This window comes from Glycine soja, chromosome 8 (genome assembly GCF_004193775.1).
Source record: "Glycine soja cultivar W05 chromosome 8, ASM419377v2, whole genome shotgun sequence".
NCBI lineage: Eukaryota > Viridiplantae > Streptophyta > Magnoliopsida > Fabales > Fabaceae > Glycine > Glycine soja.
The window spans coordinates 46,213,637-46,237,110 of record NC_041009.1 but is presented as its reverse complement, the minus strand read 5'-3'; the positions used below and the strand labels follow the sequence as shown (position 1 = coordinate 46,237,110).

The window sequence follows — 23,474 nt, the reverse complement described above, 5'->3', positions numbered from 1 at the left end:
TTCTTCTATTTAACCATAATTAAGAGATATTCATTTTATTTACTTTCTTTTATTTTTCTTAATTACTCAATTAATTACTAACTATATTTAATTATTCGACCCACATCTTTTTTTATATTAAAAAGAAACGAATAAATTTCAGTTAAATTCTAATCAAATTACTCGTGTACTTACTTATTGAGTTAGAATTTTTTTTTGGGATGTTACAACTAAGGGTCAAAAGCCAGTATACTTTACAAGTAGAGCTTTGCAGGGAGTTGAGTTAAGATGACCCAAAGTGGAGAAAGTTGCATATGCACTTGTTTGGACATCAAGGCGCTTGAACCATTATTTTTAGGCACCTAAGATCGTGGTAAGAACCAACTTACCCATCAAGAGAATCCTCCGTAAACTGGAACTAGCCCTCAAGTGTGAGAAGGAAATTATAGTAGAGCAAGCAATTACATTTAATTTCAAAATGTCAAACAATCAAGCGGAGTAAGAAGCATGCATCTCTGACCTACTCATGGCAATTCACTTAGGAGTTAAAATTCTGAATTTTTTCATTGATTCACATCTAATAGTGAACCAAGTCAATGGAGAGTTTCACGCTAAGATCAAAGCCCTAGAGAAAAACTTTAAGAAAATAGAGTTCACTCATTTTGAGATAACTAACCCATCCAATTGTGATTCTAGCAGGAACTTATTCCTAACTTCCACATCATACCTCCATATCGGAGATCACACCACCACATCAGAGCTTGAATTCTTATATTCTTGAGTTCGGATTACATCAAATATATACGAAAAAAATGTATGTTTTGCAAGGGTTATGGAAAGCTTTGGCATGTACTAGTTCAATTTAGACCCTAACTGTCCAGGACAACACCTAAAAAGTCAAAATTATTACTACTATCAACACCTAAAATAATTTTCATTTGGGGCCTTAGCATCTATTGGCCAACAAAAAGTTAATACATATTTTTATTCTCTCTATATATAGACCAAAATTAATAGAAAAGTATATATGGACACTTAATATGCTAGTCGACAACTAAAGAGAGTAAAAATATAAATATAATAGGTGATATGATGAGAATTGTTGAAAGGAAATTCAAAATAATGGAATGTTCAAATATCATTATCCTAAATTAATACAAGACTAATGATGCACAATTTTTTTTGTAAACATTTCATCAACACTTTTCATTTCTTTTTATCTTTCTATTCTTTTCATATTTTTTTTCCATGAAGTGTCCACAAACATTTTCCTTAATTAATACATAGTGTAAAAGTTGAACATAAAAATAAGGTCATTTGCTCTTATGTGTGGCTGACTCCTTGCGGTGGAGACGACACTTGAATGAATCTTCATGAGTGGTTGGTGCACACACGCACATCTTAGGCTTTGCACCTGATTTGCCTTTGCTTTCTTTTATGTTCAAATTCTCTGTTCCTTTCGTTACCAGCTTCACCAATTCCTTCTCAGAGTCTTTTACTTCTTTGCTTTCTTCCACATTTTTTCCCTTGTCAGTAGTCTCCTTTCTCAACAATGACTTTGGCAATTCTTCTCCTTTTGCACCTGACATCATTTGAATTTTTCTTTTCTGATTCTGGCACACAGAGTAAGTGCCAAATTACTTTATAACACAGCAACAAGTATAGAATTTATTAGAATACACTCATAATTAAAAATTATTTATTTTACACTATCATGCTATCATAAATTATTATTATATAATTGAAAATTAATTTATACTATCATGCCATTATAAATTAGTATATAATTGAAAATTATTAAATTTGAAACTAATTATTACTTTTTCTTGTGAATATCCCACTGGCTATTTTTTTTTTCCAACTTTTGTTTGTCTTCCGAAATTTCTTGATCCAGCTGGTGGATTTGTTGTATCTTTACTGAAATTTTTCTACTTTTATAATAGGGTGCATCTGATTCCTTTTGTACTGATACGAACTAGATGCACACCTTGCTTATATACTGATTGCTAGCCTTGGGAATGTTAAGAACTGTTGAATTTGAAGCTGAGAGTGGTTGCTTAACTTCAATTAAACAATTGACTCTGACAAATAAACTTAGTTATATGGTAGACTGTAAACGTACATACTATGCTCGTAGAGGATTTAGCTTGTTAGGTAGAGCAGTTGCGATAAGTTTATTACAGAAAATGTTGCTATTGTAAACATGTATCCAAGTTGATTATATTCTTGGTCTCCAAAATACGTTACCTTTCTCTTAAAGGATAGTTGCCAGCAAGTGCACACAGTATTATTTTACATATATGCAAAAAAAAAAAAAATGTATAAAAAATGTATCTTTATTAGTGGAATTTGAAGTTCTCGCTAACCCCTTCCTTCTAAAATTGCAGGGGTTTCATGTAAAGCTTTGTGACGTACGTAGCAACACCTGAAAAAAAGTAAAAACTAAGAGCAAAGCCTGCTAAGTGTAAATAAAAGCTATCAACATAGTGCATGTTTGGTTTGGGGCAAGAAAATTAATTCTGAATCCAAAATTGATTTTGAATATATTTTTATATTTTTGGTTTCACGTTGAAAAAGAATTCAGAATTAATTCTGAATCTAGAATTGATTTTAGGTTAAAACAACCTTGAGTAAATTTTGAATTTTACTCTTAAGTTAATTTTATAATAAAATATTCAAAAATAAATCACATTTCTTCAAAATCAATTTCATTAAAAATCAGTTTTACTAAAACCCATTCAAACACACACACACATAGTCCATAAATATAAGTTAAACATGAAAACTAAGCTGATTAGTCCTTAAAGAGAATTCACTCTAGATAGTTTCACTTTCATTCGGCTATCATGTTTATGTCTTTCAAGTTGAGCACGAATCCTACTAAACCTTGGCAAATGAGGCTGATTCTCCACTATCCCATGTGTGGACTTGGAATTCAACTTCAGGTTGCTCTTATTTTTTGTGGCTGATGACTTGCTGTAGAGGCTGGAATACTTGCATGAAACTTCATTAGTGGTTGCTGCTTTCTTGGAGTCATCATTCCCCTGTTTGCTGCTTTCTATGTAAATAGTCCTGGTTCTGACCACTGCATTCATCAATTCTTGTTCTGTTGTACTTTTTCACTTTTTGCTGGAGCTGGCACACACAGAGTCAGTGGCAAATTACTTCATTATAACAGGCAAAAAGATCATACAGTATTTTTTATTTAATTGCACTATCATGCGATCATAAAGTGTTGCACAATTGAAAACTAATTTACAGTATGTCATGTGATTATAAAAGATTAAAAGTGATTACCAATTACTAGTACTCGGGTGATTGAAAAGGTCAATATATGATATAAAAGAAAGACATTTTCTAGGAAGGAACCAGCACTGCTCCTGCAGGGAACAACCGATTTTACACATGTAACATGAGATTATCAAGTTCTTGTGAAAATGAGGTGACTCAGATCTGTTAAAAGTAACTATTTACGTTTAATCTATATATGTGATTTTGAATTAATTAACCAGCTTGTTGGAGTAAGTGTGAGATAATCTCTATATAAAAGTGAAAAAGTTAAGTATTATATAATAATTTCTCATTTTTTGAGATGTTTGGTGATATTATTTTATTTTAGTCTTTCAATATATATTTGTTTTGTTTCAATGCTTATAAAATTTTGTTCAATTAGTTAATTTAAAAAATATTTGATAGAGACTAAAAGAAAATAATTTACGTATGAATTAAAATGAAAAAATAACTATAATAAAAGGATTAAAACAAAATAATAAAAAAAATACATGAACCAAAATACGACTATATTTCATAAACAATTAACATGCTTTTTTTTTGTCAACTCAAAAAACATATTTTAAGTCATGAAAAAGAATATATATGAAGATTAACATTTGAGAATTCTGTCTTCGTTAGTAGACATGCAAACTTCTTAAAATAACACAATAAAAAGAAAATCAAGTTCCGAAGTTACTCTCTTTTTTAATCTTGCTCACACTTATTAGAAACGGAACAGCAAATATTAAGCAGCACATAGTTTTGGGAATTCAAGAACTACACACAGCACATCAATTGAAATTGAAGGAACATACAAATTAAATGAGGGAGCTAAGAAGTATAACATACAGGTGAGAGGTTTTCTTGTAGTGAGATTTCAGGTGAAAGCTCTTCATTTGTCCAGCCATTGATGATCACAGCATTAATTTGCACATCGGAAAGAAAGAACTCAGAAGAAATTTAAATGAATTTGTGTTTAGAAATTATTGAGGGATATATTTATAGAGTCCATGTATAACTTATAGATAAGAGGTGAAATGATACAATATAAGTCTAGTCTAATCTAAGCTAGAATGACTGAATAAAGATAAGATCTATTTTCATTTAATTTAAACTGTAACAACTAAAAAAAAGATATATCCTAACTTAATTTAAATTATAAAAATTAGATAAACTACGCTAATTTAAACTAAACCTAAAACCTAAAATTAGACAACATTTGTGTTTAAATTATAAGATGAATTAAAAGATAACATCTTTATTTATGAGACTTAATTATATTTTTATCCCTTTAAAAAAATTTAATTTTTGATAAATTTTTTAACTCTAACTTTTTAGTTTGACACATTTTTTTAAAAAAAAAACTTGCGAACCCATCATATATCCAATAATAAGCACAAAAGTTTGGGGAAAAATTATCAAAAAGAAAAACAAAAAAATAAGGGTAAATTTGATTAAAAAAAATAAGTAAAATTGAATACAAAATTTGCAAAAAAAAATAAAATTGGAATATAAATTTTAATTTTCTTAGGTGTAAAATAACTAAAGATAAAATTCCCAGATTAAGTTTGGCGTGAAATACGCTAAACTAATTTGTTAGAATAAAAATTGTGAAAAATTAAAAAGTTGATGAAAAAAAATTGTAATTAAGCCTATTTACAAATACTATTAGTCACTTATAAAGTAAATTTAACAACTTTTAGACATCTTAATAATCTCATGACACAGTTAACCACATGCTATTTATCAGGTTCATTTACTATTAACTTGTTTTGTAAAGTTAATCATATTTAAACATGCAATCAACCACGAGGGAATGTTTACCTAAAATCACCTAAAGTAATATTTTAATATGAACAGGCTCTAGAAGTTGAACCTTCAGTCACCAAAAACCTGAACCTTCTTGATTGTGAGAGTTGGCAGCAAGTTCACAGTAATTACTTAATTGTACTGGAACATTGTACTAAAACATAAACGGTGAAGAAAATGTATCTTTGATAGTGGAATTGGAAATGGAAATTCTTCCTAATCCCTTCTAAAATTGCAGGGGTTTCATGGAAAGCTTTGTGACATGTACACCGCAACACCTAAAAAGTAAAAATCATAAGCAAAGCCTACTAAAGCTGTTAACATTTTTTTCATATCTCACATATAGACCCAAATACATAGTCTTAGTCTATAAGCTGAAAATGAAACGTAGATCAGTCCTTAAACAGAATCCATCCTAGAGAGTTTGATTAGGCTATCACGTGTTCCAACTTGATCACAGGAAACCCTACCATACCTTGGCATCTGAGGCTGAAACTCCACCATCCCATACTGGGAATTCAACCTCAGATTGCTCTTATTATTATCATCTGTGGCTGACTTCTTGCGGTGGAGACGGCACCTGAATGAACCTTCATGAGTGGTTGGTGCACAGTAGCACACCTTTGAATGTGGACCTGATTTGCATTTGTTTTCTTTTATGCTCAACTTCTCTGTCCCTTTCCTTACCACATTCATCAACTCGTTTCCACCTTGATTCTGCTGATTGTGATGACCAGAAACATTGGACTTTTTCTTGGAGTCATTTATTTGGTCGCTTTCTATCACATTATTCCCCTTGTCAATAGCCCTCTTTCTGAACACCCCCTTCATCAATTCTTCTCCTCTTGCACTTGACATGTTCTGCATTTTGCTGGTTCTGGTCTTGATAGAAGTTGCGAGTTACTTAATATCACGGCAAAAGAAATATTATTTATATACCCTATCATGCGATCATGAATTGTTGATAGAAGTTGCAAGTTACCAAAAAAATTATTGAATTTTGTAATAATTACTTTTAACAAATTATTAAATTTTACAATAATTACTTTAAAAATCATTTACATAAACTATAAAGTGATTTCTACACTTCAGTAGATGGTAGCCGAAAGAGAAGAAATGGGTCAATGGTAACCAAAGGGAGAATATGCTTCCATCATCTTTACCTATTTCCATTACTAGGGTGGTTGGAGTCTCAAACTATTATGATGTAGAAAAACACACATTTTCTTGGGAAGGAACTGCATCTGAAGGGAAGCACTGATTTTACACATAACATTAGATTATCCGGTTCTTGTAAAAATGAGGTAACCCAGGATCCATCAAAAATAGGTGTTTATGCTTAATCCATGTGATTTTGAATTTAATTAACCAACCCCACAACTTAACTTTCAAGATCCATGTCAAAAATCAAAGAAATTACATAAAGGTGAATATTTGAGGATTGAAACTAAGTTTTCTGTTTTCATTAGTCAACACAGGCGCACCATATTACTCGAAGCAAACAAATATGAAAAATTCTTAAAATTTTACACAGCAAAAAGAAAACCAAGTTCTGATTTCAATCTTGCTTCACGAATCAGAAACAGAACAACAATGCAGCACTTAATTTTGGGAATTCAAGAACTACACACAGTACATCAAATTCAAAGAACATACAAATAAGGGAGCTAAGAAGTGTAACATACGGTAGAGAGGGTTTCTTGGAGTGGGAGTTAAGGTGAAAGCTCTTCACTTGTGCAGCCATTGTTGATCACAGCACCAATTCGCACGTGGGAAGGGAAGAACTCAGAAAAAGTTTAGAAGAATAGAAGTTGTGTGTAGCAATTTCAGATTAAGAGATACTCTGCAGAAAACAGAAGGAGGAGGTTTCGTCACTGTGATGGGTGTGTTCGTGAAAAAGAAAAAGAAAAAGATTTATATGAACAGAACGAATCTTTGAAAGCTCTTGAGAGGGTTACACGTTTTCTCACACATAACGTAGGAACTCGACACTTGGACTTGAGGAAATTATTGAGGGTTGTGCCAGCATTATGAATTCTATGTACAACTAATTAATACTCTCTCGAGAGTCGAGACTAAAACTATTCATATGTTAGGTTTTTTTTTTTAAATATGTTTTTATTTTAATAAATATTTTTTTTTTTTTACTTTTAGTCCTGCTAAATTAATAAATTATATATATATTTTTTAAAAATTTCATTTGCATTGTTATTAGTTAGAATTAAAATAAAATTTATTAATTATTAGAGATTAAAAATATATTTAAATATAATTTCTTTACTCTAAAATTATGAATAATGGCAACTCTTGAGAGATAGTGAAAAAGAAATAATAAATATGGCATGTGATATGATGAAAAAAAGTAAAAAGAGATAAAAAAATATATATATGGAATACACGTGAATAAAAAAAATTGAGATGAATAAATGTCATTATCCTAAAATTATTGATGTTTTAATTTTCTAAATCTTATATGAAAATTGCTTCGATACATGATACATACTTCTATTTAACGATTGATATTTTTGTATCTATTCTCTTCATAGACATTAATTATCTTGAACGAAAATATTTTAGTTTTTTAACAGAACATGTTTAGCGACTTAACCTCTCAAATCTATCTTAATTTTTAAACTGAATTTGAATATTTAAAATAAAATTATTTATAATTAATATAATGACAATTTCACTTATTTATCACAAAAGTAAAATATAATTTATAAGTTTGAAAGTACTTCAGCAATTTTTTTTTTAAAAAATAATTATTTATAATAATTTTTAATTATAATATAATTTATAGGAAAATACAAATATCTACGTTAGTTGGTGCACATTAGAACTTAACGCCAAAAATTTAGACTAGAAATTTATTAATTCTTTTGTTTAATTATTAAAATTTAATTAATTTAAAGATATTATTGTAATTTATCATTTAACTTAAAAAAAATCATTTCTATCTTTTTTCTCACGTTTCTCTCTCTTCTTTTTTTTATAGAAAAGAGAAGTTCTAACTGATAGATGAGAAAAGACAAAAAAAAACTAGACAACGGATAGACTTATAATCCAAAAGCTGGATTTGGATATAAAACAAATCTATTAAAATGGATTTAAAGTAATTTGGATGTGAATGATTATGGATTAATTTTATATAATTGGATTTTTTTAACAGACCTAACTATGATAGCTTATCGGACACTTACAAGGTAGTAACAGTCATTTTCAATAATGATTATAATGATACTTCATGAGCAGTTGAGGATACATTCAACATTGGTAACGATTGTTGGAGAAACATTCAACATTTGCCGATTTTCCCCATCTTTCTCTAGAACCAATTTGATGGTTTATATTTGAGGATACACTTAATTGGTTGACATTTCATTCCTCTGGGGACAAGAATCACTATCTGCTTGTTTCACTTTATCTAATGAAGGAGACATATACACATATTATGTTGCCTCCTAATGATAGAAACTTTAATCCATTCGATCTAAAATTGGGGATTTTGGGATTCTTTCTCTTTCTCTTATAGAGGCCTGTTTTGTTGTATGACAAATGAAGGAACATGTAATTGAGAATTCTTGGACTCAATTATTGAGAATCGATCATCATCGTATTCCAAGTTATTGGTTGCTAATATAAGGTTCTCCAATATTGCGATTGACTAAATATGGCAGTATCTTGGTGATGTTAAGATCTGGAAAACAAGTAATGTTGTGCAGTCAAAGAGAAAAAAAAGTAGAACATGTTAAAATTTCACCCAATATATCGTACGTATATGATATAGATTACATACCAAGCCTAGTTTTACCTTTGCTCATGTTAATTTCACCCAATAAAATATTATTTAATTTGAATGCCAAGAAAATATTAATAATACAGTTAATTAAGTTTTTTTCCTTCATTTTATGTCAGTTTCCATGTTTGGCCCTTCAAAAAAAATTGACCGGTCATAATTTTTTTAAAAAAATCTATTTATGATTTAGTCCATTTGTGATGATCTGCTGTTAAATTAGCTGTTATGCCACTTGCCACAAGTACAATTTGGTTGGTGTGAGAATTCCATGACAAAGAACATATGTAATGTTAGACTTGGGTATTTCCCAATACACCCCCTTCACGCCCAGCATTTATTGGGCTTGGTGTGTGAACCACAAATGGTGGGTGCTCAGGTATATAAGCTGCACTTTAAGGATTGAGGCAGCCGATGTGGGACTTGGGTATTTCCCAATACACCCCCTTCACGCCCCGCATTTGTTGGGCTTGATGAGATCTCAGGGTTAGAGCCTGATATCATGTTAGATTTCACCTTAAAATCAATTGGCATTAAGTGAAGTTGCCCAACAAATATATAAGCCGCACTCCAAGGATTGAGGTAGCCGATGTGAAACTTGGATATTTCTCAATATGTAAAATCTTTTTGTGGTAGTTAGAAATGACTTGAAAGACTTTAAATTTTCTGAAAATGTAAAACTGTCATAAATTCTTGTCTACATAGATATTTTAATCATTTTCCAACAACAACTCTGTTCTCAAACAAGAAATTAATTCAAGCTCTTTTTTCTTCCACTTTAGGATATAAGTAGAACAATAAGAATTTATAGAAATTTACAATAGAAATGACAAAACAAGTTAGTCTTGATGGGATAGCTTGTCTACTCCCCCAAAAATGACAGAAGGGATTAGAAATTTTTACACAAACATACAACAAAAAATTAATATATACACAAGCATACATATTTTTATTTATTTTAAAAATTATATGTTTCTATAAATAATAGAAGAATATGTATGTTTGTGCATATATTAGTTTTTGGTTTTATGTTTTTGTATATATTAGTTTTTAAAACTCAACTAAAAATCATTTCAAACCGATGCAAAGATGTTAATTTATATTTTTTATGCATGCTTCTTTTTTTTTTTTTGTCACTGATCAATCTGTTTATCAATTAGAACATTGTAAGCATCAAGTGATTATTACAAGAAGAAAAATTTGTCAATTTTAGAAACAACTTATATATATATATATATACGTTCTGTAATGCAATACTATATTCATATCGTATACTAGTTGAGAAATGATATCCATATATATATATATATATATATATATATATATATATATATATATATATATATAGCGGATAACTTTTCAAACACTAGTAGTAACTTTGTAAGGGAATATATATAATTATCACAACAATTTATATCTGCGCATTTAACACCAACACACATATATATGTATAACAGTACGTTGTTGGTCCATAATAAGTACTAAATATTATTTTCGCATTTCATAATCATAACATTTAGCGAAAGACATGCATCTTACTTTGCAGTTTGTAGCTTTTGCAAGCTAATTAAGTCTAATTCATAATCAAATCCAAATATTAATTGTGCAATTAAGTCGAATGTGTGCAAAACACATGTTAGATACAAAAACCTCAATCATCTGTGGATGATTCACATGTATCTGCAGAAGCTGCAACATCATGATCCGTCTTAAGAAGAATGGCTCCAAGTCCTGCTATCTCATTTTCGGGTATGAAGTTGTTCACATTATCCTCCAATATACGCTCTTCTGCATGCCTTCCATAATTTCTATGTAATTTCCAAAGCTCCTCCATACACTCCTTCAATGGTGTCAGGTATACCACCCGTGACCGTTTCCTTGAAGGGATTTTGCTCCCAAAATCTGAAAGAAATTAATTTAAGCTTCTTATCATTAGAGATATATAACGAACTAGTTACCTCCAGCAACGTGATTAATTAATAAATACTATTATTCACCATAGATAATGGTTGTAGCTTATAAATTTGGTTAAAATGTAATTTTTATTTTTTTATTTTTTTAAAATTTATGATTTTAATCTCTTATTTTTTTTAATTGAAACATTTCATCTATCACTTTTAAAAAGTTTATAACTTTAGTCTTTTATTTTTTACTTTTGAAAAATATGTAATTTTGATCATTGTGATCAATTCCAAACCTCATCGATGTATTTGTAAACATTGTGTGACACATCTATTTATTATCCACATGACACATATTTTTTTTAAATTATTTAATTGCTAACAAACTTAATTTATTAAAAAAAATTAAAAAAAATACATAATCAAGTCTGAAAATAAAAAAAACTAAAATCACAAGAATAAAATGTCTAAATTAAAAAATAAAATGACTAAAATTATAGATTTTTTAAAAGTAGAGGACACGATATCTCAATTAAAAAATAGTGAAATTAAAACCATATATTTTAAAAGATTGAGGGACGATAATTGTATTTTACCCTATAAATTTCTAGGGATATAAGTAATTTGAACCCCATTTGCAAATTTATCCCATCCAACTCAATCTAATTATATTTTTATGCCCTGATTTTAATTTAATGAATCCAATTAAAATTGGATTTAGAGATATGTTTAAAGTTTTGGACCAGAACAAAACATAATCCAATCCCATATAATTAAATTACAAATAAAAAACCCTTAACTAATTAAGTACACCTCAATATCAAGGTAATATATTGTTGATTTTACTGAAAGTTCTATAAAGAGTGTCTTAATTAAAGATGCCTCATATGTCCTAATTCTCTAGTTTCGTTTATAAATGTCTATTTATCCATAACATGTTATAGATGAAAAAAAGTTACATCTGACTCTAAATGTTAATTAAAGACAACAAAATTTGAGACTATTTTTTTCATCATTAATATTCATCGTTAATAGCTACATACCTTGTGGTGATATGTGTTGGACATTTGGGGTTGATTTATTGTTGTCTCCATCACTTGCAGGTGTAATATGGTTTGAAAGTTGGTCCTCATCCTCAACATTGAGACTGCTTCCACCATTTACATTTCTAAAGTTCTTGTGGATTAATGGCTGAAGCTGGAGTTTCTTGGGGGCATTAATGGCTGAAGCTGGAGTTTCTTGGGGGGATAATTCACTAGCTTTGTGCAACACCGATTTATCAACTAGTCCGTTACGCAAAAGTGGAGTAGCTGTTCCATTTAATATATAAAACAAAAAATTAAATCTGACATTTAAAAAATAATCTCAAAGCAAAAGAAAACTCTCAAAATAATTAATAATGTGTTAAATAATAATAAAATTATTTATATGTCATAAATAACAATAAATGATATAATGACATTTAAGGAAAAAACATTAAATGATACTAGTCATCCTATATATATAAATAACATAGTAACACGGTACAAATCATAAAAAAAAATAATGATCACATTTAATATTATTATAAATTTAAATTTTATTTTAAGAGATTTAGTATTAATATTTATATAATCTAATGAGTGAATATCTAGTAAATAGAGTTAGTAATAAATTAAAGATTAAAAAATATTTAATTCTGAATAAATTTAAAAATTAATCATTATTATTTATAATTAGGATAAAAGAAAATACTATTTGTTGCTTACATCAAACACGAAAGTAGCATATATGAAAGAGAATTTTATTTTCTAGTAGCATTGCATGTGTATGGAATAACAATCAATAAAATGGTTGGGTACCTTGCGCGGATATGCAATGGACATTTGGGGTTGACTTATTGTTGTCTTCATCAGTTGTTGGTGGAACATAGTTTGAAAGTTGGTCCACATCAACATTGAGATGTTTTCCACCATTTACATTTGTAAACTTATTGTGGAATGACTGAACAACGGGATTCTTGGGAAAATAATTGTCTAAATTTCCTTTTAACTTGTATTGTGATCCACAATCGCTACACAACACTGGTTTCTCAGTTGGTCCATCATGCCAAAGTGGAGTATCTGTTCAAATTATATATCATAGGAACAAGGAAGAAATAGGTCCACATAATTTCACAGTAACTTCAAACTTTTATAACATATAAATTAATTAAAGTATTTAAAAGTAAATAAAAATGGACATTATTAATTCAAATAAAAAAGAAGTATATAAGTAAACTGAAATAAGCGTAAAAGAAATATTTTGAAAATGAAAAGTAATTCAAGAATATAAATAAATTGAGATTTTTTTTAAAAAAAAAAACTAATGTGTAAAACTAACAAAATTAAATCTAACATTTAAAATCTCACAAAAAATCTCAAAGCAAAAGAAAACTTTTTTATATCAAGTAAAAGGAAACTTTTGGACATGCTATTAAATAATAGTAAAATTAATTATATGTCATAAATAACAATAAATGATATCGTAACATTTAAGGCCAAAATATTAAATACTTTTAATATTTAATTTATTAGAAGTCTTTTAGATATTATGTCATTAAGTTTTCTTTGTAAAATCTAAAAAATTATGTTGAGCAAATTCTGATTTTTTTATTAATATTTTTTTTATAAATATAATTTTAGGATAGAATACTCACTTCTGATATTTAATAACATTTTTTTTACTCTCTTTAATTTTCATTTTTTTTTAAAAAAAATGGAGCAATTTATTGAGCCAATGCACTTGATTTAATTGAGAAAAGTAGTGATACATTAACACTTGCATAGTTTATACTATATATACTTCTTTGACACTTATTTTTTCTTCATGTCTCTGTTTTTATTATATTATATCACCTGTCATATTTAGAGTATTCTCTCTAGATGTCTAATAGCATAGTAGTGCCCATACATGCATCATTTTTCAATTAAGAAAATATTTTAAAACCAAATATGAAATAAAATCTAACAAAATTTTCAACAACCATAGAATGAGAGGACTTACGAGTAACTCCGCAATGCGAACATGGACCTTTCTTCACCATGAGTGAATGCTTTTGTTCACCTACTAAAGCCACTAATGAGAGAAAAAAATGTTAGTAGAGGACCATCTTCATGACGGAGAAATTGAAAATAACTAAAATAATTATATATAGAGAGAGAATAGAATGAAAAAAAAAAGTAAATAATGGAATGGAGAAAGTAATATTTAATTAAGTCAATTTTATAATTACATGAATATATAAAATTTTGAATTTTTTCATATCATTGTGTGTTTTTGTAAGGATTCATCGTTGTACTAAAATAACTTTTTTTTTCTCTTTCTCTTTTTTTCAAATGTTAATTTATTTGTACCAAAATTAAAATGTTGCTATATATGTATATTTTGAAAAAAGAAGAAGAGAGAGACAAATTTCAACAAGCTATCTTATTTGGAGTGTATTTTAATATCATATATGAATTTTGGTAACTAACCTTATATGTGTTATAAAATTAGATGCATTAAAAGTTATTATTGTCAATTAAGATTGTCAAAACAAACATAAATGGATTTGAATAAACAACCTCAAAAAAATACTTGATTTGATACACCAAAAAATCTCACATCACTTACGAGCTAAGGATAAAAGTAGTTTATAAACACTTTCCTCCCTTAACCCACCGAGGTATCATTCAAGGATAAAATCGTGATGACCCACCAAGTGCCAAAGCAAACAATACCTTAAATGCAATAACCCTAACAATGCCAACCGACTTAAGGTACAGAGCTACCACCATTGGGGAAATTACATTGGTGTTGATCGATGATTTGAGTGGATCTGGGTTCAAATATCTCAAACAAGATTTTTGTATAAGTTGTTTGGATAGATAAGATGTGGTTGAGAGACCCAATTAAAGGTGGTTAGTCAGGTTTCTGGTGAAGATTAATCATGACGACCCCCTACCCCAAAAAAAGCAAATTCAAAAGTTGACTTAGAAGTGTAATTATTGTCAATATTTATTAATTAAGTCATATAATTGTGATGATATATGTCAATTCAATTCCCCCATTTCAATAAGAAATGAAATTGGTACTCTGGCAATAAACAATAGAACTTTAATGAAATTTGGGATCACTACAAATCCAATCATACACACATCTTCAATTGCAAATTTTCTCAGGCCAATAACAATATGATAAAAAAAGTAAAAATACAAATGTGCAAGTAAAATAATTAATATGTGTATCGAACAAACTACCACAAAAAGAACAAAATAAGAAAATGGAGAATGGGAAGAGAGAAAGAGAGGCATACTTGCTGCTTTGCCAAAGAATAGCTAGCGTCACAAAGGAAGAGCGTTGTCGAAGAAAAAGAGCCAAACAGTCAAAGGAAAAATAAAGGGAAATGAAGAACATTGTCAGACATTGGGAAGGGGAAAAGATTTAATAGTGAGAAAACATTAAAGACAAAGGGTAGAAACGGGCATAAGGAAAATGATATTTAAATAAAGTTATTAGAAAGAAAAAAAAAAGCTATAGTAACGGGTCCACATTAATAAGAGTTGGAGTAATCGCCACGCAAAGTATTTTTTTAAAACTTAAAACATGTTAAATAATTATGGATTTCTTATTATGAGATTATGTATTTTGTAAAGTTATATTTTTTTCAATGAAAATAGTATACGCTATTTTTCAATGAGTTTCAATTTTTCTAAAATGAAAGTTTCGTTGTAGCGTGATGTCAATTCATTATGGAGAAACTAAATTGATTTTGGTTTTCAAACACAAATTTTGGAGCAAAAATAAAATCAAACAAAGAAAATTATTGTTGAGATGAAATTCATAGAATTCTTCATATAAAACTCATTCATAATCAATCTTCTAATTCAATGCAACCAAAAAATTTAGAATAAGATCACTGAATCTCTACAAATACGTACAAGTATTTGATCCAAACCTGACATCAAAGCCTTGCACAATTTCAATTCATATATTGGATTTGAACTTGCTTTCACGTAATCCAAATCCCTAAAAGCTAGATTGATCACTCCTAACATGCATTTAAGCATAGAACTGAAATAAGGTCACATTAACTACCATAATTGATAAGAAAAACAAGGATTACATACTTAAATTCTATTTCAATCACTTAGCAACTATGAACTTTAGCTCATTTATGAATGATCCAAATAGATCCTCAAAGAGCAACAATGGAGGATGAGAGAGAAGGTAGAAAAGAGAAAGAGAGTTCAAAATTCTATTTCACAGAAATGACAAATGAATCAAAAGTCTTTTACAATGATGTTACAAGCTCTTTAAAAAAGCTAAGATCACATTATTTTTTATGCATTAAAGAGTTTTCCCTGCAGCAAAATTATACTAATGAACTAAGGACTCAACACTTGATCTACATGCTTTTGTATCTTGTTCGTCGAGGCAAAAGGTTAACTTGTTGGGACAAGTTTTTGTTGACTTCAAGTTCTTTAGCTTTGCATAATCGTTGTGGTGAGATTCAACTTCACTATAACAAATCTTCTTCGTCATTTCCAGCTTATCAAGGGTCCTATTTTGCTATGGCAAAAACAAATCTTGTTGTGGCGAGATCATCTCTGTAACTCTTAAATCTTTGATGATCAAAATATCCTCTTGTAACATCAAAATTTACACAAAAAACATTAAAAAAAATATCTTTTTAAGTTTCTAAAACTAGTTTATACAATTTATTAACAAAAGATCACAATTATGAACAAAAATTCTACAAAAATTAAGATAATTGCTCACAAAATAAGGTGTAAAAAACAATTATCACTATCACATGCTAAAAATCTCTCTTTGTTACACAGTCCGTTAAAAGACGATAACCAAGATAGGTGTCAATATTAGTAGTAGGTCAAATACCTAGGACTTCAACCAAGTTATCCCTTCTCACCCATTGACTTATTTAAAGCAAGTAATTTGTGACTTAGCTAAATTCACTTTAAGGCATCATACTACACAAAAACAATTAAGAGTGGCGGATACCACTTGCATTTGTGATTGATTGGCCCTACAAAACAACAAAGAATGTATGACAAAAGAAGTGGTCATACTAGCTGGTATTTAGACCCATTCCAAAGAATATAGTGATACTGACTAGCACCACGAACCCCACATAAAAAAAGACGACTAACACTTTGTCCTTGGAAACCAAAATCAAGTAGAGTCCACTAAAGGAAATCCTAATTGTCTCTGTCATAGGCTTTCTCCATGTTCACTTTAATAGCTGTCTAGCCTTCTTTGCCTCTCATCCTATGAATATGATGCAAAATTTAATGGGCAAGAATAGTGATGCATTGCATTTCATTTAGTTTTACTTGTCCACTATTGTGGCATATAGGAATTAGTTTTAGTTAATTTTTTCTATTTTTTTTTATCTTTGGTGGAATTGGTTGTGCTTTAGGTGTTGTGTTTTTAGGTACCAATTTTAGAGTTGGAGGACACTTTTTACAACTTAGAGAGCCATTTGGGGAATTTGAGATGGATCACTGGAGATTGTAGATGTCATGAGCAGTATCAGAACTGTGAGATATAGTTCACACCCGTAACCAACAGTATGGATCAACGTTGTGAGACATGGATCAAATAGAATTATCTTTCGTCCCCCTCCCTAGAATGAAGCTACATTGGAAAGACCCAATAAGATCATGGAGGAGCAGTTTAATTATGGTCACCAATAGATCACCTTATATAGGCTAATGGGGCAAAATTCCTTCGAAGTTGTAGGATGATCCACTTTTGGAATAAGAGTAATAAGAGTCTCTAAAAGTCTTGGATTAGTTGCGATTCATTGCTAAAAGTGTCTTTAAATGATTCAAAGAAGGCATAAAATCTACCTGTAATGGGTTAGTAGCAACTGACTCATGAGAAACAAATAAGTTCTCGTAATACCTCAAAGTCTCAGCTCGTAATGTATCAGGACCAGTACATGGCACCAAGACCTGTCCTCCAAGAATAGACCATGAATCTTATTTCTCTAGTGCCTAATTAATGAGAGTCGGGGTGTGAAAGAATTTTGTGTTCCTACCACCAAACCTATGAAATGATTTACTATGAGTGAATCTCTTTCAAACCTTCAAAATGGCTTCCCCGTTCTTCATTCTCAACGTTTCATACTCCTGCACTAATGTATGCTTTCTTAACATTAGTTGTATCCTCACGAGCTACTAGTAGATTGTCCCACATCTCAGCTATTTTGCATTGAGATACACTAGCTAGAGAACTCATCAAAACTCAATGCAAATGTTATTATGGTCTTAGCTTTGATACTATATTCTGCCTTTTTTCTTTTCATCCTTAGTCCAGTCACTCGAGTGTTTTTCTTTTCTTTCACCATCTATCTCATACGTAGGTATTAATGGGTCATTTTCAACTGTATCTCAAACGGTCAACTCATCTCACATTATCTTCTTCATGTGCGAAATCCTTCATAAGAGTTTGATTGATTTAGAGGTTGATTCATTGGGCCTTTATAGGATTAACCTATTAACTTTGGTAGTGTTAGATGAAACTATAACTGGAATCATAGGAGAATGACTTGATCGAACAACTAATGTTGTACTTTTGGATTCTCAAGGTGATACATCTGCTCGAAAAATCATAGGAGAATGACTTGAACGATTACTACTCTATCTTTTCATTACTGTTATCTAAAACTAAATTCATTATTACGGAAAAACTACCAACGAGTGAAAAAACTTTGTATCCTCACGTATAACAAGGATCTGAATCTTCTCCCCCAACATTATTTTTTTTCTTGAAAATGACATGTTCTTAGCTTTTCTTATTTTAAATTCAAAAACCGTTATAATTAATTATATATATTTTTATAATTTTAATTTAATTTATCTCAATTACTTATGTATATTTTTTTTAACTTCATCTAAATTTAAAAGTAACTGTAACCGCAACTAATTTTCGATAGTTTTAGGATTCATTCCATTCAGCAATCGTTCTGTCAAGATATAGGGAATATGCAAAAGAATTAGCTGATATGGACTGATAAACTTTTTCACTACCCCGTTTCTTTTTCATTCTTTACACACCTTTTCAAACACAGTTTCTAGTCATAACAATAACTCAGCCCATAGTACATGAAAGACTAAAAGGAAAAAGTGAAACAAAAAAGAACCCTCTAAGTTGGCAAGAAGACCATTCCAATGTCATGACTATAATAATAGTCTTCTTGGACTCAAAATATGCTGCTTTTACTTGAGCATCATCCAATTGAAGTATCTATTCCTCTATTTCAGGTATATGTACATTGGCATCAACACATTCTCTGATTTTCAAGCGATGCAAGTTGGTAACAAGCAACTAGAAAAGAAGCACAACCCTCTCTTCTGCACCCAATAAAATGAGAAAAAAACACAAAATTAGAAAGTGATCAAAACTTTATCAAAAGATGCAAAGAGTTGAAAACTTGGAAAAGGAAAGTAAGCAAAATTAGACCAATTACAAATTAAAATCTTAGTTGTAGGTTAAAGAAGTAAAAAGGTGTGTGTGTAGGGTTGGACCTTTTTAGCTTTGGCATAAACAAGCCCCGGTGAGATCTTGTACAAGTCCTCATCAACGGGTTTTGAAGTTGGCCTTGGCAGTGGAGTTGGGCTGGGTGATTCACTATCCACATCATCACTGATCCAATTCTTTAATTTCGTTTCTTTTTCATGCTGGTCAACCACATTTGCCTGAAATGTCAAAAACACATCAATTTAAGAACCAAAACAATTATTTTCTTGCTTTACATAAAGTCCTATTTGAGGCTACGTGTCTCTCTACCCATGAATTCTCATATAACAAAGTTACTTCATTTAATAAAAATTTCAATACTTTGGTTTGTCTAATGTTGCATCAGTCTTTAGTGCACATGAAAAAAAGAACTTGTTATTACCAGCGAGCGCCCGTGTTAATAATTTCACACGCTCTGTGACGCGTGGATCATGGAGGTCATTTAATAATTAGAACTCAGGAGGCCCCATTATAGAGTGGGACCAACCATCCATGGAGGAATCAGAGATAAAGGCAAAATTGCTTTAACACTCACGGTCTAACCCCACGACAGGTATGATTATGATGTTGAATTACGTTTCCTGACCACGTACTTTGATAATTTCATGTTCTTTTCAGGCCCTTCACTTCTTTTTAAAAAAATATGAAATTAAAATAACACTAGTGAGTGTGCATCCTAAAATAGGATGGATAGGAGTGAAAAGGAAAAAGAACAAAGAAAATAGAATTAAAACGAGATAAAAAAAACAACACGGATAAATTATTATATTTTTTCTTAAAATAATCAAGAGGAAATATATATATATATATATATATATATATATATATATATATATTAAATTATAGTCTTTACACCTAATCATAAAGTATTATATATATAGGATAATATTTTAGATTTTTACAATAACTAAATAAAAATCATATACTAAGATATTAAAGTCTAATTAGCATGGCATACCCGGCCTCCATCTTCATACTTAATTCTTGAATCTTGATATTAACCCTATGGATATTTTAGCTCTTAATTTTGTAAAATGACTTTTTCTTTTGCTTTTTAACAACAACAAAATACACAATAAACAAAATTAGTTAGGTAATTAGAAATGGATGGGAGTTGTTGTCGAGCATAGCATTTTGTTTTCTTTATCCAAAATTAAAATATAAGAAGAGGAGGTTTAGTGACACATAGATATATGCATACCCTTCTGCGAGGAACAACGATCATGGCGGGTGTGACAACATTATTCTCGTACAAATCCCCTGTAACATAAAGGTCACGTTCCTCAGACTCAGAGTAATTACTACATCGTAGCAAACCAGCTTGCCTCGCTGACTCGAAGCACTGTGTGAAAGGTAGGTTATCGTTCCAATCCCAACTCCCAAATGCTGGCACTTGGCTCTTCTTGTAGTACCATTCCTATTACACAAACATACACACAAAAGAAAAAAGAAAAATAATTAGAAACCATAGAGGAACCAATATAGTTTGCATGATCAACCAGAGTTATAAGATTTATTTTGTGGTTGAAGAAAAGGGTTTAAGGATTGATGGGAGAAGGAAGGAGAAGTTGTGGGTTCCAAGCTCTCATTAATATTCTAACATAAAGCTAACAACTAAGATTGACCGATAAAAAAACCATAACAAAGCATATAGCAATTAAGAAGATGAGTTAATTAAGTTGAAGACATGAGAAAAAGACTTACTTCCATTGCAACTGAACTAAGGGAGTAGTGAAGCCTGAGTTTCAAAGAATGGTTTGGAAATGGGATGATGATCTTTGTTGTGTGTGTGAGTGTGTGTTTGGCTGTGCTTTAAAAAGAGAATACTGCATGTGGGTTGTGACAGTATGTGAAGTAGAGAGAGAGAGAGAGAGAGAGAGAGAGAGAGAGAGAGAGAGAGAGAGAGAGAGAGAGAGAGAGAGAGGGTAAAAGTTTGGGGTGATGGGGTATGAGGTATGGGATCTAAAGCAAAATTAATAAAGTAATTTTAATTGGAAAGAAACCAGAAAACGAAGTTTCACAGTTTCAGACAGAGGGACATAGAGGTAAGATGCAAGGTGAGGAGGAGAGGTCGAGAAAGTGAAAATGAGAGGGCATGGTAGGTTGCTTTTGTTATGATTCATTTTAAATTCGATCTTCAGCTTTTATGTTTTTTGACAAGTTCTTCAACTTTCTTTTTTGAGGTCAAGTTCTTCAACCTTTTTATTTAGGTGGTTGGTATATACTTTTCACCGTGATAGTTGTTATAATTAGCATTTCAAATATTTAGTTCAAGAGCATTTTGGTAATTTAGAAGTTGTATAAATAAATTAATTTCTTAGAGAATAAAAATCTCACTGTGTCCATTTTTACAAAAGCCTAAGGTTATGTTTACATATGACACGCATGTTTGGATGTTAGTAGAGCTTAATAGTACTTCTTCTTCCCCAAGCAACAAATTCTTTTTTTTCCTTATTAAACGGCCAATATAGGCTATGTATGATTTCTTTTTTTGTTTGGGGTGCTTCAAACAGAAAATGTTTGATTTTTCCTTATTGAAGAGTAAATTTAGTTTTGTGACATATTTAATTATCCTCTAAAGTATGTTTGCACATTAAAATTTTGCTTGAAATTCATTTTTGTAATAAAAGTAAAATTTGGATTGCTTTTGTAAAATCAATTTGCAATCATACATAAGTTAATTTGAAAACGTTCAAACATGCATTTAGTCCTTAAATTTGTATCTTGTTATTATTTTAGTCTCTGAAATTAAGAAAAACTTCAACAAATTCCTAAATGTTTTTAGGATTTCATTTTATTCCCTGAATTAATCTATTTTTTATATTTTGATCCCTAAACTTATATTATTATTATTATTATTATTATTATTATTATTATTATTATTATTATTATTATTATTATTATTATTATTATTATTACTTAAGTCTTCATATGGGGACCAAAATGAGAGAAAAATTTGATTTCAAGGATTTGTTTAAGTTTAAAATAACAATAAAGATAAATTTAAAGACTAAATTAATCATATACTCCTTTATTTTATGCTTTAGAATTTGGAAATATATGCATTGAAATTTTTAAAATCACATTTCAAACATTTATCCAAACATAGTTGTGAAAGTTGAGAAAGTGCTTTTGAAACTTTCAAAACAAATTCTCAAGTTTCAAGATTAAAAATTGGACGAAGAAAAAAGAATGCGTGCATGTTTAGATTTTTTTTAATTCTACATGTTTAAATTAAATTTTATAAATACAAGTTTAAATCAAAAAGTATGTTCTAAACTTAAATTTGATAAAAAGAAATAAATAAATTTATTATATTATGATTTATATTTGAATATTTTGTGTTTAAAGGTATGTTGATGAAATAAAAGTTATTTAAATAATATTAATTAAAAGTACTTTTGCTTTTATGTAGTTAATGCAAAAATACAAATCAAAAGTGCTAACGAAAAACATTTTTTTAAAGAAAAAAAATCCTTGATATGAATTTGAGTTGAAACTCGCTTTAATAACAACCTTAAGTAAAAGAGTACTTTGAGGGACAACCAAATACCAAATTAAGTTTAATAGGATGAAAGAAAATGATAGGTGACCTAATGGATATTTAAACATGTTCTTGTATTAAGAATAAAAATGCTTTCCAATTTTCCTAACTGACATTCAAACAATATAAAGACAACTTAAACCTTTCTGATAAAATATTAGAATGATTAATTTAATACTAATATTTTAAAGATTCTGATACATGTAATTTTGCAAGAATAAACTATGATTTTATTTTTTTCTTTTTGTCTGTATATACATGTGTGATGGGGAATATGACCAGAGGACGTAACCTGTCTGTCAGTTTCTGCCTCGTACTAAAATGTTATCTTCAAAATGACTTTTAAATTTTATAATATTTACTTTTTTACACTACCATTATAAAACTCACATCCTTTGCACTTCATTTTTTTTTTTTAAATGGATCTCCTATAGTTAAAGATTACTGAGTGGCCTCTGGCCATCATAACTGTATATATTCAGTTTACATTTTAATATACTTATAAGTTATAATTAATAAAGAGTTATCTTCGATCCATGGATCAATTCATCTGAGATTATTTCAGTTTAATTCGAAATTTTAAATTTAAATCATTAAATATATAATGAAAAAATTTATGAGTCATAACTAT

At 29.6% G+C, this 23,474-nt stretch overlaps 3 protein-coding genes across 5 annotated transcripts; all 3 read right to left on the bottom strand.

Moving 5' to 3' along the window:
* Nucleotides 1-1,814: 1,814 nt before the first annotated feature.
* LOC114424299 lies at nt 1,815-6,986 on the bottom strand. Of its 3 annotated transcripts, XR_003668968.1 has the most exons (5): nt 6,747-6,972; nt 5,537-5,938; nt 4,102-4,174; nt 2,866-3,114; nt 1,815-2,404 (listed from the first exon to the last, which is right to left on the bottom strand). XR_003668968.1 is itself a non-coding variant. In XM_028391140.1 (4 exons), the coding sequence occupies exons 2-4, from the start codon at nt 5,926-5,928 to the stop codon at nt 3,016-3,018; spliced, it is 564 nt and encodes a 187-aa protein (XP_028246941.1). In that variant the 5' UTR covers nt 5,929-5,964; nt 6,747-6,986; the 3' UTR covers nt 2,748-3,015. The 3 variants fall into 3 exon arrangements, 2 of the variants coding, with proteins under 2 accessions (XP_028246941.1, XP_028246940.1); XM_028391140.1 differs by lacking the exon at nt 1,815-2,404 and having other exon boundaries at nt 2,748-3,114; nt 5,537-5,964; nt 6,747-6,986; XM_028391139.1 differs by lacking the exon at nt 1,815-2,404 and having other exon boundaries at nt 2,748-3,114.
* Nucleotides 6,987-10,332: 3,346 nt separating this feature from the next.
* LOC114421311 (transcription factor stalky-like) lies at nt 10,333-15,204 on the bottom strand. The gene is made up of 5 exons (XM_028387181.1): nt 15,071-15,204; nt 13,780-13,851; nt 12,597-12,857; nt 11,799-12,065; nt 10,333-10,756 (listed from the first exon to the last, which is right to left on the bottom strand). Coding segments are annotated over exons 1-5 (852 nt in total). The 5' UTR covers nt 15,072-15,204; the 3' UTR covers nt 10,333-10,505.
* A 3,559-nt stretch (nt 15,205-18,763) lies between these two features.
* On the bottom strand, nt 18,764-21,184 carry LOC114424432. The gene is made up of 4 exons (XM_028391280.1): nt 21,004-21,184; nt 20,501-20,716; nt 19,308-19,478; nt 18,764-19,133 (listed from the first exon to the last, which is right to left on the bottom strand). The coding sequence occupies exons 1-4, from the start codon at nt 21,007-21,009 to the stop codon at nt 19,080-19,082; spliced, it is 447 nt and encodes a 148-aa protein (XP_028247081.1). The 5' UTR covers nt 21,010-21,184; the 3' UTR covers nt 18,764-19,079.
* Nucleotides 21,185-23,474: the final 2,290 nt, after the last annotated feature.

Bases quoted from the DNA above. Each gene is read 5' to 3' on its own strand.
- LOC114424299 (XM_028391139.1), bottom strand. From the start codon at position 6,805: ATGGCTGCACAAGTGAAGAGCTTTCACCTTAACTCCCACTCCAAGAAA. The intron at 4,175-5,536 runs GTATGGTAGGGT...TGTGCAAATTAA, and splicing joins TTTCAGCCTCAGATGCCAAG to TGCTGTGATCATCAATGGCT. The intron at 3,115-4,101 runs GTATGTTATACT...TGTGTGTGCCAG, and splicing joins TACAAGAAAACCTCTCACCT to CTCCAGCAAAAAGTGAAAAA.
- LOC114421311 (XM_028387181.1), bottom strand. The intron at 12,858-13,779 runs GTAAGTCCTCTC...TAATTTGAACAG, and splicing joins TTCGCATTGCGGAGTTACTC to ATACTCCACTTTGGCATGAT. The intron at 10,757-11,798 runs GTATGTAGCTAT...AATTTCTTTCAG, and splicing joins CCAACACATATCACCACAAG to ATTTTGGGAGCAAAATCCCT.
- LOC114424432 (XM_028391280.1), bottom strand. The intron at 19,479-20,500 runs GTATGCATATAT...TTGACATTTCAG, and splicing joins TCGTTGTTCCTCGCAGAAGG to GCAAATGTGGTTGACCAGCA. The intron at 19,134-19,307 runs GTCCAACCCTAC...TATTGGGTGCAG, and splicing joins TTTATGCCAAAGCTAAAAAG to AAGAGAGGGTTGTGCTTCTT.